Genomic DNA, 13,485 nt, shown 5'->3' on the forward strand with positions numbered 1-13,485 from the left:
TCGGACTTATAGAGGTACTGTAAAATTATGAATCACAATATGTTACATCTCTAGTTTGCAATGTTAAGTAAACCAATATATTAATAATTAAAATATTGATAATATAATGTTGAGAAGCCTTTAAAAATTAGTTCCTGGAAACTAATTGCTTTTTGTGAATGACTTATACAGTGTTGGTTTAAGAGCCAGAAGCTTCGTTAATATTTAATAGTAATAAATACATTAAGTGCACTCCAGAGAACAATTTTTTGGACGATCTATACTCCCGCATGAGTTGGTAACGGGTACTAAACTAGATGACATGGTTATCTATATTAGGTATACTGCAACGTTGACATGAATAAGCGCATTTTAACTCAGCGGGTTCGCTGGTTAAGTCAAGACGTTTGATTAAGTGTATGCTGGTGGAAAAAGCAGTATTTTCTCGGTGAATAGATCTAATGATTAATGAGTTGAAAGCATATGTTTCTAATAGGTAGTGGTGGCAGGCTGCCGATTGTGCTGGTTGGCGAAAGATACTACATATGGCAAGACACTGCACACATCTGTAAATATCATCTAAGTAAGTGAGCAATTCTAGCTGTCTTACTCTCAGAAAACAACACAAAACTATGTTCCCAAATTTTAATCTTAATTAATTATTTATTTCATTTTTTTTAATGTAAAAATACATCAATCTTTTGTATACTGTCTATTACTCTGTCTCCTTTTTGTCTTCTTTACATGCTATGTTCAAAAAAAGATTGTTTTCACATAAATCTCTCTCTGTCTCCATGGCGACCACTTCGTACTCAACGTTCAATCCAGAATTGATTTCAGATAAATATGTTTCTGTCTCCATAGCAACCATTTCGTACTCAACGTTCAATCCAGAATTGATTTCAGATAAATCTGCTTCTGTATCCAAAGCAACCACTTCGTACTCAACATTCAATCCAGAATTGTTTTCAGTTAGGTCTGCCTCTGTTTTCTTAACAACCACTTCGTACTCAACGTTCAATCCAGAATTATTTTCAGTTAGATCTGCCTCTGTCTTCTTAACGACCACTTCGTACTCAACGTTCAATCCAGAATTGTTTTCAGTTAGATCTGCCTCTGTCTTCTTAACGATCACCTCGTACTCAATATTCAACCCAGAATTGTTTTCAGTTAGGTCTGGCTCTGTCTTCTTGATGGCCTCTTTGTACTCTACTTTCAATTCCGGATTGGTTTCAGTTATCTCACAATAAATGCAATCGTATAGATTCTTTCTCCTCCTCTAAAAAGAAATTTATGTAATTCAATTTTAATTTGAAAACAACAATTAAAGCAAAGATTTCACTGTATAGTCATCTTGTGCCGCTTGTATATCGGATTCATAAATTTCTTCTATCCCCTGTCCCCCTCCCGCCAGTTTATCATTTGCGAATGCGATCCTCTCATGAAACTCATCATACAAGATTTTAAGGGAGTTTAAGTAAAAATTTAAATTGGAGTCATTTTGAGCACTACTGCTAACATCCACTTGTCCATTTTTCTTATTAGCCATTTTAAAATCCTTTCTTTGTTAATAGGTAAGTTAAAGCTAATAACAAATTCAGAATTCATTGTTTTTTTTTAAATCAAATTGTATATTTATTTATAACATTTACAAAGCTTGCTTTTTTGATTCATAAATATTTTATAGTGTGCATGTCGTGTTATCTCTTTCTTTTCCAAGAAAAAATTAGTCCTTTTTCATTTAATAATAAACTTTCTATATATTTTTATTAATGGTTATCAACAGACATTCCTGAAGGATTCTGTATAAAGTGATGAACAGGGCACTATTATATACTACGGGTAATGGACTTTACAGTCGGAATTTTCCTATGAAAGGTTTAATTTATATTTAAAGTCCATTGGACTTGATTTGTACAGTCCTTGGCACCAGTGAAAGGTTTAATTTATATTTAAAGTCCATTGAACTTGATTTGTGCCAAGGAACCAGTGCTATACCATACTTTTCTCTTCTTTTCTCTTTTCTTCTCTTTTCTTCTCTTTTCTTCTCTTTTCTTCTCTTTTCTTCTCTTTTCTTTTCTTTTCTTTTCTTTTCTTCTCTTCTCTTCTCTCCTCTTTTCTTCTCTTTTCTCCTCTTTTCTTTTCTTCTCTCATTTTCTCTCTTTCCTTCTCTTCTCTTTGTCGATATCATTTTTTAGCAGAGCACTGAATGTGAACATATTAATAGCATATAAAAAAATGACTTTGGAGACTTAATTAAAATATTGAATATGTTCTCATATAGCATGATATATTTTGAATTCAATAAAGTTTAAGTTTAATTACTGAGAAAAATGTGGTGCTTAGTGTACATAACATAAATTGGATGTATGTTAGGCACCAGGCTCTTATTACCTTATCCATTACAACCATTTTATTAACTTAAAAAAATTTTTATATGTTCTTAAAATGTTGAATACAATTTTCATATTCGTGCCTTACTAATATCACTTTTTAAAAAATAAAAAAATGTTTGTCATCTGCACAAAACTCGACTAAAAATAATACTCGGTGAGTTGTCAATGTTAATGTTATTTGTTAAGAAGTCTTAACGTAGATTTGGGTTCTCTTTCATTTCAATTTAAAAAATGTTAACAAAGCCAATCCAATGTTAAAATATTCCAATGATATGTGTTGCCTACTCTGGGCCAAATAGATTGGCGGCATCGGAAAGCGTACTGTTATTAACGAAATAAGCGTTTGGTAATAATTTTAATAACATATTTTGCTCTTCTTCGTAAAACGCGATAATTTCTGCTCTGCCCTTATCTGTGTAACAACCCTGGTATCGATAGGAAAATGAGCAAATAAATTTTCTAGCTTATGAGAAACACGCAAATTCATAGCTTTTCTTATTGTTTTTTAGACTAAAAAATTTTATTTGTCTTTTAGACAGAAAAAAAAGAATAAAATCTATGAAAAATGTCTAAAGATTGGAATGGAATGTTTTACAAGTACAAAATATTTAATAAACTAAATGTAAACAGTCAAATACCAGTAAGACAAGCAAGCAAGCTTACTATTCGCATTAGACATACAGACAGACAGACAGACAGGCAGACAGGCAGACGGACAGACGGAGCAGTGCAGACAAGTGAATGCCGAACATCTTTGCTGTCAATTCAACGCAGTGTGAAATATTCGATATTGACTCTATAAAAAATTCTAAATATTTAAAAAAAAGAAATTGAATAGCTTACGTTTGTGTGCGTGTACATATTATTTTTTTTTTTGTGACTTTTTCTATTTTACTTATGTTGTTGTTTACACTGTTGCTGTTGTAAGAGGATATTACTCAAATACTTAAAAAATTGGTAGAATTTATTTATTTGTGTGTCTTGGCCAGTAGCATACAGTCTCATTCAAACCGAAACCAACGAATACAAGCCACAAAACAAAAGAAAACAACAAAACAATCATATGACACACGAACTCATACACACAACAAACACAAGCACACCGACCATGTGGATGGAGCGCTTATTTGCATTGGCGCATATGCTTAAGTAGTGCCTGTATCAATGCCATCATTAAATTAACACAAAAGCTACAAATTCAATTCAACCATAAGCGTTACAACCACAAAGCAATTGAGAGTAAAATAACAACAGCAACAACACAGCAACAATAGTAACAATAACAACAATGTGGTAGTAGCTAACCACAACCAATCACAATAACCGCACGAAATGTAAAATGGATCGACCGACCGACCCACCGACTATGAAAGCAGGAAATAAAAGCAGAAAAAAAAACTGACAAATGACATGACAAAATTTTTATTTTTGATTTTATAAACTGTGATTTGATGTTTTATTTTTGTATTTACGTTTCCCAACATTTTTTTTTTTGTTTTTTGTATTTCTTTTTTTTTTTTGTTATTTGCTGTGATTTATTTAAGAACTTAAATAATAAAAATATTACGAATGGTAACAATGTTTTCTGTTTTTTTATTGAAACGACTATTGTTGCTTTCTGGTACCGAAGTTGTCACCATGACATTTATTTTTTTTACTTATAAAATTTTTTTATATACAAATTTCTTTATTTATAAATTTTTATAAATGCCCACAATAAATATCTTATTTGTTAGAAAAAGCGAATAAATATCAATATAATTAAGAAAAATATTTGAAGTAAAAGCTCTCTTAAGCGGATATCGATGAGACCATCAATCATATCCGGTTCATATAATATAATTTACTTTATACAAATATCGGAAACTGAAGACTAGGAATATTACACGTTTAACAGAGATGTCCATTTATTAGAAAGCCTGTTTAACACTACCTTCACTGCAGTTATCTTATAATTAACGCTATCCGTGGACCCCCGGAGATCTCTGTTACAGTTGTAAGCCTATACACTGCACAATTTTCAACAATATGGGTAAGTCGAATTCTACCATAGAACATTGAGGCCCAATGCTCCACTGTGAGATTAGGATAAGAAAGTGAGAGAGTTAAAAAACTATTCTTCGTTTCATGGAATTGTTTCCACATTCCACGTAATTGTGGCTAAAAAGTTCGGCATATTAATAGCAGCCGGTTGTAATGATAAATAAAAATATTTGGCCAATATCGATGTTGAAAATATCGCCGAGTGTGTTAAACAATGGGGTGCCTATTAGCTTAAGCCTAGCTCTACCCAAGTTTGCAGATAGATACAACAACTGCACCGCTGTCTATTCTTCTTGTGCCGTGCCAGTGGGCATATTCTACAGAAGATTCAACAGTGCAGGCCAAGCCTAGTTCCATGCGGCACTATAATCCAATGTCACGTTTTGATGAATATAAAACTAAGTATTTTTGTTTCACTTTTTTATATCAGGTCAATGATTCTACATTTGAAAAATATGGAAATATTGAAAATATCAAACAATGCAATTACAAAGTAAGTTTCTTGAAATATATTAAAAAAAATAACAAAAATATTTTTATAACAATAATATAAAATTCAATGTCGAATTTTCATCTAGATATTTAGGGATGTCACTTGGTTCCTCTTTATGTGGGGGTTTAACCATTTTTACTGGCACATCCAAAACAAGTTATGGTATAGGCAATAAAGCTTTCTCAGCAAAGATAAATAACTGATAATTGCTCGAAGAAATTTCAAATCTTGTTGTAAGTAACTCAGAAGTTTTTTTAACATTTTGGATTGAAAATAATTTGTATCGGAAACTAAATTAATGTTTCTTCGAAAAGATAAATGATGGCATGAATAAAATTTACAAAAAATTCAATAAAGAATCAGAAGGTAATTTTATTGATTCAAAACTTATTGCTATCTTAGATTCTTTTCGTTACAGAATAATTACTTGGCTCACTATTATCACAGTTTAATCACTATTATCACAGTAGTAGAAAGGATAACAAAAGTTCCTCTTATCTTTTTTAATGCTCAGTGAATTTGCGGCGTCGCTATAATACTTCAAGAACTTAATAAAAAGTTCAAGGTGCGTTTAAAATCTCAAAGTCTCTTAAATTGTAACACAAGAGGCCAAAGTGAATCCTCAGTATTTATAATGAATCAATTTATTATGAAGCTTATAAATTTAATTTTCATTACTTGTTGTTTTTATTGAAATAAATTATCTAATATTGAACATTTTCTAGAACCTGAAATGACTGCAGTTCTTTTATTACTTATATGATCACTTCAGGTTTTCTAATTTCAACTAATTTTTCGTAAATTTTATACAAATCAAAATATCAAAACTAACACAAATTTTTCTAATTTTTCTAATCTAATTTTTAGTATATCCTAGTATTAATAGTATTAATATTTATATCCTTATTAAACTTTTGTAGCAGCATTGTATTGATTTTGTACCACATTGCGTATGAGTAAAAATAAAATATTAATTAAAATTCTTTACTTAGCAGTACTTAACGATTAATAATACAGATATATATATATATATATATATATATATATATACATAAATTATATATATATATACATAAATTATATATATATATGCAAATAAAAGAAGCTTATCATTACCAATTAATATTAGAAGATAAAAGAATGGCCATAATTTTAGATTATATTTCAAAACAATACTTTGAAACAAAAAAAAAATTTTCAATGACACTCAAATTGGAAAAGATAGACATATAAAGATATATGACAGGTACTAAATACTCTCATCACCGTTAATTATAAATATTTTAGTCAAGCATATTTGGCACTCCAAAACAAAATATCTAAGGTTTCGATAAAGAAAAATGGAATAAATAGAGTGACATCAATCCAAATCATATGAGCAGATTTCGTTGTAAGATTAGGGATAATCCATATACGAGTAAGATCATCTCAAGATATAATAAGGCAATAGGAGGCGTTTAACTAATATATCAAATAAAAATATTTTATTCATACATATTAAAACTCAAAAATAAATTTTCTTTAAAGTAAATTAAATTAAAAATAATAGAGAAAAGACTTTTGGACTAGTATAAATTTTAAATAATACAATCGATATATGTTTAAATAATTTTATTAGGCTGGATTCCTTCCGATATAAAAGGGAGATAGTGTTTACCGTCTGCTTTTGGGTTCTATATGGAAGTTTATATGCAGACATCACAAATATTTTTTTCGACAGTGAAATAATAATTTTATTGTTAAAAAAAATAATATATTATAATAATAATATAATATATAAATGATTTAAAAAAACTTCGTATGATTACAGGACATTCAAAATAATTACACTCATTCCGGTACTCGAAGAGACTACAAACTTTTATCTTATTATGAATTGCAGAATTTTAACTTTGCCTCCATTATAGATCAACAAATTGACTCCAATGGTAAAGAGATTGAATCTAATAACTAAAAAGAAAAAACCTCGAGATATTCCAATATTCTGATGAATTTAATTTTACTTACCAAATTTTTAATTCATTCAATTAAACCATTTATACACATCAATTTCATTTAGTAAAGTTTAATTATTATTTATTGAAATGTGTAGAATACTGCAATAAAAGTGTGTACCATTTGGTGTACACATCCAAATGCGAATTATAATTCGCAGTTACTTCACTTTCATAGTACAATATTAGAAATCGTAAAAGTAGTGAACTGTTGATTGATTTTAATGTAAATTATTTCGTTTTTCTCAAATTATTTTTGAAATGCCATACGTATAAAACAATAATTATATTAAATTTATGTTTAACTTATAAATGGACTACCAATATGATAATGGATTTCTGTAGCGTTGACTACATCGTTAAGTTTTTATATAAAAAATAACGCGACATTGAATTCCAATATGTCGTCGGCTTAAGAATCTAAATCCACTTTTTCAAATTTTTTTAAGAAGAGTCGAAGAAATTTATAAATTGTTTGTTTTTTTAATATTTTTTGTAATTTTAAATACAATTTTGGTTATACAAGTTTTACTTTGAAATAAAATTCATAACTTTTCATATTTCACTTATTTTGCATTTGTGAATTGAATTTATCACCTTTTTACTCTAAGCCTACTAAGTGTAGACAAGTTGATAGTAGCTACATTCCTTAATTAGCCAAAAAGTCTACTTAATTCCAGATTATTTAATATATTGAAGGGTGGTTCGAGTATTTGATAGCTAGTCGTGTGCATTGAAAAGTGCAAATACGCACCTGATTTCTCTGTTGGAGATATTAGGGACGAAATTAAAGCATAGCTTAAATATATATTTAAGTTTTGATTTGGATTACTTTAGAGAGTGACACAACAGCGAACAGAGTCTACAAAATTTGTTAGAGAAATGGTTTCAGCATAGCTTCGTGACATCTAATATGCAAGACAATGTGCAAATTAATCACGTTAAGCATATTTGTATTTAACGATGACAATATTAGACTCAGAAAAAAATAATTTTATAGATACTATGGACAAAGTTAAAACATAGCTTAAATATATCTTCAAATATAACTTAGATATATCTTGATCTGAAAAACTCTAGGGAGTGATACGACAGAGAACAGAGTCAACAAAACTTGCTAAGGCAAGGTTCCAGTAGAGCTTCGTGATATCTAATATTCGAGTCTATATGTTTATATGTCTATATGTATCAATTATATATATTAAGCATATTTATATTTAACAATCTGTTACAATGAGTTTTTTGAGATATTCATCCAAACGATAAATTAAACTTAATTGAATGATTTTCATTTATGTATACTCTTTCTTTCACACTCTTTCATAGCTACTATATAACAACTTTTGTTGTACCTATCTTAACACAATTATTCATTTTTTGATGATGTATATTCCTTTTCTAATAATGTAAGATTATGTCTTCCTACATTAATTACAAGACAAACATATCAAATTTTTTTTTTTATTATAATAAGATATTCGGCATAAATTATTTTATATATAAAAAAAAAACAACGAACAATTAATTTCATATAAAATAATTGGCAATTATGTAGTAGGATTTCAAACATTGTCTTATCTCCCCACTAAGTTCGTGTATTTCATTTATCTATAAAACAGCCAAGAGGCTAAGATAACCCCTTCGGTGGGCTCGTGTGATTAATGATGAGTATAAAGTTCTGCTGGGTTTTTGAATACGTGCAATATACACCAATCAAAAAGTGTCTTTCTCATATTACTACAACGTTCTTCCCATAAATCAAGAAATTTATCTAGATGTGGTAGAAATAAATTTGCATTTTGTACAATATTTGTTTTAATCAAAAACTTTTCATTGCAATGAAATAATATTCCTTTAAAAGTGCGGGCAGATGTAAATCATTTAATAGAACAAATTTTAAATAATTTAAATGTATGATTTGCATACTACAAAAAATAAATATTCTTTAAACTGAATCTTTTGGAAAACTCAATTACGAGTATTTTTAAACTTCAAACAAACCAATTACTCAAAAATAAACTTAAAATGATTAATAGCCTTAAAGCCCACACCTTTGGCAAACAATTAAATGTGACAGCTCTTCTTTCTGCATTGGTAATATGAGTCCGTCTTTCACTTCAAAACATATTAGATATATTTTATTTTGACATAATGCTGAGATATTTAATTTAAAATAAGTTTTCTTTGCCGATTTGAGTGTTTATATTAAAATAGTTTAAATTAATTAGTTTTAAATCATTTCTACTCATATTGCCTACTTCAAATAATTATAATTGATTTGATTTGTGATTATGTATTAATGACAATAGCTACTTCAAAATAACAATCTAAACGGTTAACAGGTTTTAATATTATAATACATAACATAACTGTACGAAATTAATTTACTTTAATTACTTGACTCACAAACTTAATTAAAATATAGTATATGCATATAACACTTTCAAAATGCAATACTAATATTATCAATACTACTACTATTATTACTATATTATTACTATAGGATAGTAAAACATTTCTTATGAAAATTATACTAACAATAAAACTAAATAATATTTTTAGTATAGGATTTTAAAATATTGTTCATAAAACTGAGTACAATATTTTTCTCAGAAACATTTAAAATCGACCGATGAAAAATATTATTAAGAATAATATTTATCAGTTAAATCAACTAATATTATTACTATAGGATTATAAAACATATTTCATAAAATTGAAAAATATTTTTACCATGGATATTTGAAATTAGCCGATAAAAAATAACTTTAAAAATGGTTTTATCACTAAAACTAACTACTGAAAACTACTAACTACTAACTGAACAATCAACTGATACTTTCAGTATGGGATTTTTTAATAAAGTAAAAAACATTTAAATCGACCGATGAAAAATATTATTAAGAATAATTTTAGCTGTTAAATCAACTAATATTATCAACATGAAATTTTAAAATATTATTTAGAAAATGAAAAACATGCTTCCCTCAGAAATGTTTGAAAAATAATATTAAATTATTTTGGCAGCAAAACCAACTGACAGTTTTAGTATCAGGTTCTAAATCAATGTTCTATTTATTATTGTTAAGGGTTATGGCATAGCGACCGTCGTGTCCATTGTGCCCTCTTCTGGACTTAGAATAGATCTCTAAACCCTGTTGCATAAATAAAAAATAGTATAGAACCTACTTTATACAGTTTTATTATCACTTCTTTAAGAATATACATTCCTTGCAATTTACAACGTTTGTGCATTAACGCAGGACATTCTTTAAAACGGAATAACATTTTTTTCGTCAGAAATATGTAAAATTAACCAATGAAAAATCTATTAAAAATTATTTTGAATTGTAATTAAGAAATAATTTTAATGTGAGACAGTAAAGTTGAATTTTTTATAAAATAGAAAAAAAAATTTCGTGGAAAAATACTTGAGAACGGCTGCTAAAAACATTGAAATAATTAAAAAATTATTAAAAATAAATCTAACTGTAAAACCAATTGTTATTTTCATTATGGAACTCTAAAGTTGAATTGTTTATAGAATGGAAAAAGTATTTTCAGTCAAAAATTTTTAAAGTCGACCGATAAAATATATTATTAAAATTAATTTTGTCAACAATATTAAGTGATATTTTCAATATAATATTCTAGAACATTGTTCATAAAACAGAAAAAGTATTTTCTTTGTGAGTTATTCAATTCAAGGTATGTCAGAAAACTTTTCGAATCCTCTAAACACAATAGTATCACATAATTTTTAATAATATATGCTTGTTTTACATCTGCTAGAATCTGCTAGTTCTTACTGTGTCTTATGCAGTTTTAAGAGATTATTATAAAAATCTTTTCTCTACACTTTATAATTATTTTCGTGTTAACGGGAGTGGGTGTTTCTGTAATTTTTGGAAAGGAGCTTCCCACTTAGGCGAAAATGTATTTTTTCCTACACTTTTTCCCCTACTTTTAAACATTTTCTTTTTTGTGCCTTTATCATAATACTCTTTTGCTTTTGCTTTAGCTATATTATGATTTTTTCTGAGTAATTCCTCTGACCGCTGTATTATAAACTGGGGTTGACTTTCTTTTTGAGCTTATTGGTATTTCGAATTCAAAACCAAATAGCGTTTTAGTAGGTGTTTATTTAGTAGTTGTGTGCATTGTATTAATATGTACATGCCTTGCATAATGTGACCACTCAACCCAATTTGTCCCATCTTCTTTTACAAAATTCCTTTAGAAGCTCTGCTAAAGGTCTGTGACTACGTTTTAGAGTTCTGTTTACTTGTGGATGTTGCGGTCTTTAGAAAGTTCTGACGTAAAATTCGTTTCATTGGCTGTTATTAGAACTCTAGTTAAATTAAAATTTGCAATAATTTCATTATAAAACTAGCATCTGCGATTCATTTAAAATAATTTATTATTTTTAATAGCATTTTTTTCACAATTATTTAAAAAAGAAACTATTAATTAAGTAATATTATTTTGCTTGCATTTTACAAATAGGGACAATATTTCTATATAAATATGAAATAAGCTGAGTTTGCTATTTTTTTTTACATTGTCAGATTGTGATTTCCTCCACTTTAATGTTAAAATTAATATGCAAATAAAATAATGACCAATTGACGTTGCTAATTACAATAAAATCCAGTGGACTGCAGTCAAGTGAAAATATAGCAACAATTAAATTGCCACTTAAAACTTCATTAAAATACGCCTCATTAATAAAATTATTATTATAATATCTTAACGCAGAACGAGCATTTAAGTCGGGACAAACAAAACTTTTTAATTGCGGCTAATTAAAAAATATAAAATTGAAAACATTTTCATTTGGCATGAAAGCACATAACCTCCAACAGGAACGGCAGGAACGGCAGTAATGAACACGGAAATAATGCGCAATAAAAGCATCGGAACATTGGAACATTGAAAACAATTAAAATCCTTAACCTAAGTGGTAACATTTCTGTTAAATGTTAAATGTAAAATGTTAAATGTTAAATGAAAAATGAAAATGTTAACAAGCAGCCAAAGCCAGCCAAAGCCTGCGAAAGCCAGCGAAAGCAACACAAAGCGCAGTGGGACAATAATGTTAACAATTATTACGACGTAAATATAAAATAATGCCAAAATAATAGGTGATGGCAAATGGCAGAGGTGGTGGCGGTGGTGGTGCTGCTGGTGCTGGTGCTGGTAGCGGTGGCACGACGCAATACGATTTGGCATTGGGAGACATGTTGTTACAATCATTACAACCGCCACTTAACATAATCATTAAAATAATTAACAACAACAACGACGACGACGACGAGGACGACGACGTGCGGCCGCACCTTTGCGGTGCTGTAACAAATGGAAAATCATTCAGACAGAGGAAGACAATTATGACATTTAAATCTTTTGAATCTAAAAAGTATAAAACGCTTAATGGGATTAATTTAATTAATAGAAATTCGCATCACAGATGCAGATACTTTTGTGTGTTCACTTATGTTGTATTTGACTAGTGGTTATGAGTTAAATGCATTGAAATTTATTTGTGGTGTACTTTAAGCGGTTTTAAGTTCATACAAATGACATTTTGACACAAAAAAAAAACTGTTGAAAAAAAAAACAAAACTCAAATATTAAAATTTGAGATAAAAATAAATTGTTAATTATATACTAACAAATTTAAATCTAAATAATAAGCAATGTTCATCTGCATTAAATAGACACATTAATAAAAAATAAATAGCATTGAAGAGGTAGACATCTTTTCTAGATAAGAATACAAGAACCTTGCTGAAGTTAGTCATACTTACTTACTTATTTACTTACTTGAATCGTCATGGACCGCATTCAGTAGCCTCCACCTGACCAGTTGTACATACCGAGTACAATTGATAAGTTAATCATATTAAAAGTTAAATAGACAAAACTACTATATAAACGTGGTTTCGATAATATGAAGCATTTTTATATAGTGTGATATCTATATATAACATCAGGAAGATATAGAAGCACAATTGCACTATTATCATTCCTGACTCTAATAATATACAAGATACTTTTTGAGCTAAGTATGCCAATGAATAGTTTAAGAAGATTAACGACAATAAATAAGAAAGAATAAAATGAGAATAATAATAACGACAATACAGGCAAGACCAATTGGGGTTTAACTGTTCAGAGAGCATTAATTTTTATTTTAAAATTTTTTAAATTTATTTTTCGACCTGTTTATTAAAATGGTTCTTTATATATTTTTATTTTGGCTTATTCTAGCTTGATTGAACTATACAGTACATACAGTGCAATATTCAGTACAATATAGACGATAGGACAAAGAGCAGGAAGTTTATGCAGTTTTAATAATATTAACTTATAATCATAATCCTGATGATAACTCTCAAGGAGAGTCAAAATATAGATTTAAATAAAAAATATTTAAGTTTTATTATTTAAAAAAAAACTATTTATTTTCATTTTAATTGAAATTAAATTTCATTGAATTAACAAAAAAAATTTTTTTTAATAAATATTTATTATTGATTTTCTTTTATAATTTCAAAGTTACTCACCTTTAGCGTGA

At 28.2% G+C, this 13,485-nt stretch overlaps 1 protein-coding gene across 1 annotated transcript; it reads right to left on the bottom strand.

The window, feature by feature from the left end:
• Nucleotides 1–653: 653 nt before the first annotated feature.
• On the bottom strand, nt 654–1,558 carry LOC119661818. Its single transcript, XM_038071316.1, has 2 exons — nt 1,322–1,558; nt 654–1,258 (listed from the first exon to the last, which is right to left on the bottom strand). The coding sequence occupies exons 1-2, from the start codon at nt 1,526–1,528 to the stop codon at nt 695–697; spliced, it is 771 nt and encodes a 256-aa protein (XP_037927244.1). The 5' UTR covers nt 1,529–1,558; the 3' UTR covers nt 654–694.
• Between the last annotated feature and the right edge of the window lie 11,927 nt (nt 1,559–13,485).

Source organism: Teleopsis dalmanni, chromosome X (assembly GCF_002237135.1).
Source record: "Teleopsis dalmanni isolate 2A chromosome X, ASM223713v2, whole genome shotgun sequence".
Lineage (NCBI taxonomy): Eukaryota > Metazoa > Arthropoda > Insecta > Diptera > Diopsidae > Teleopsis > Teleopsis dalmanni.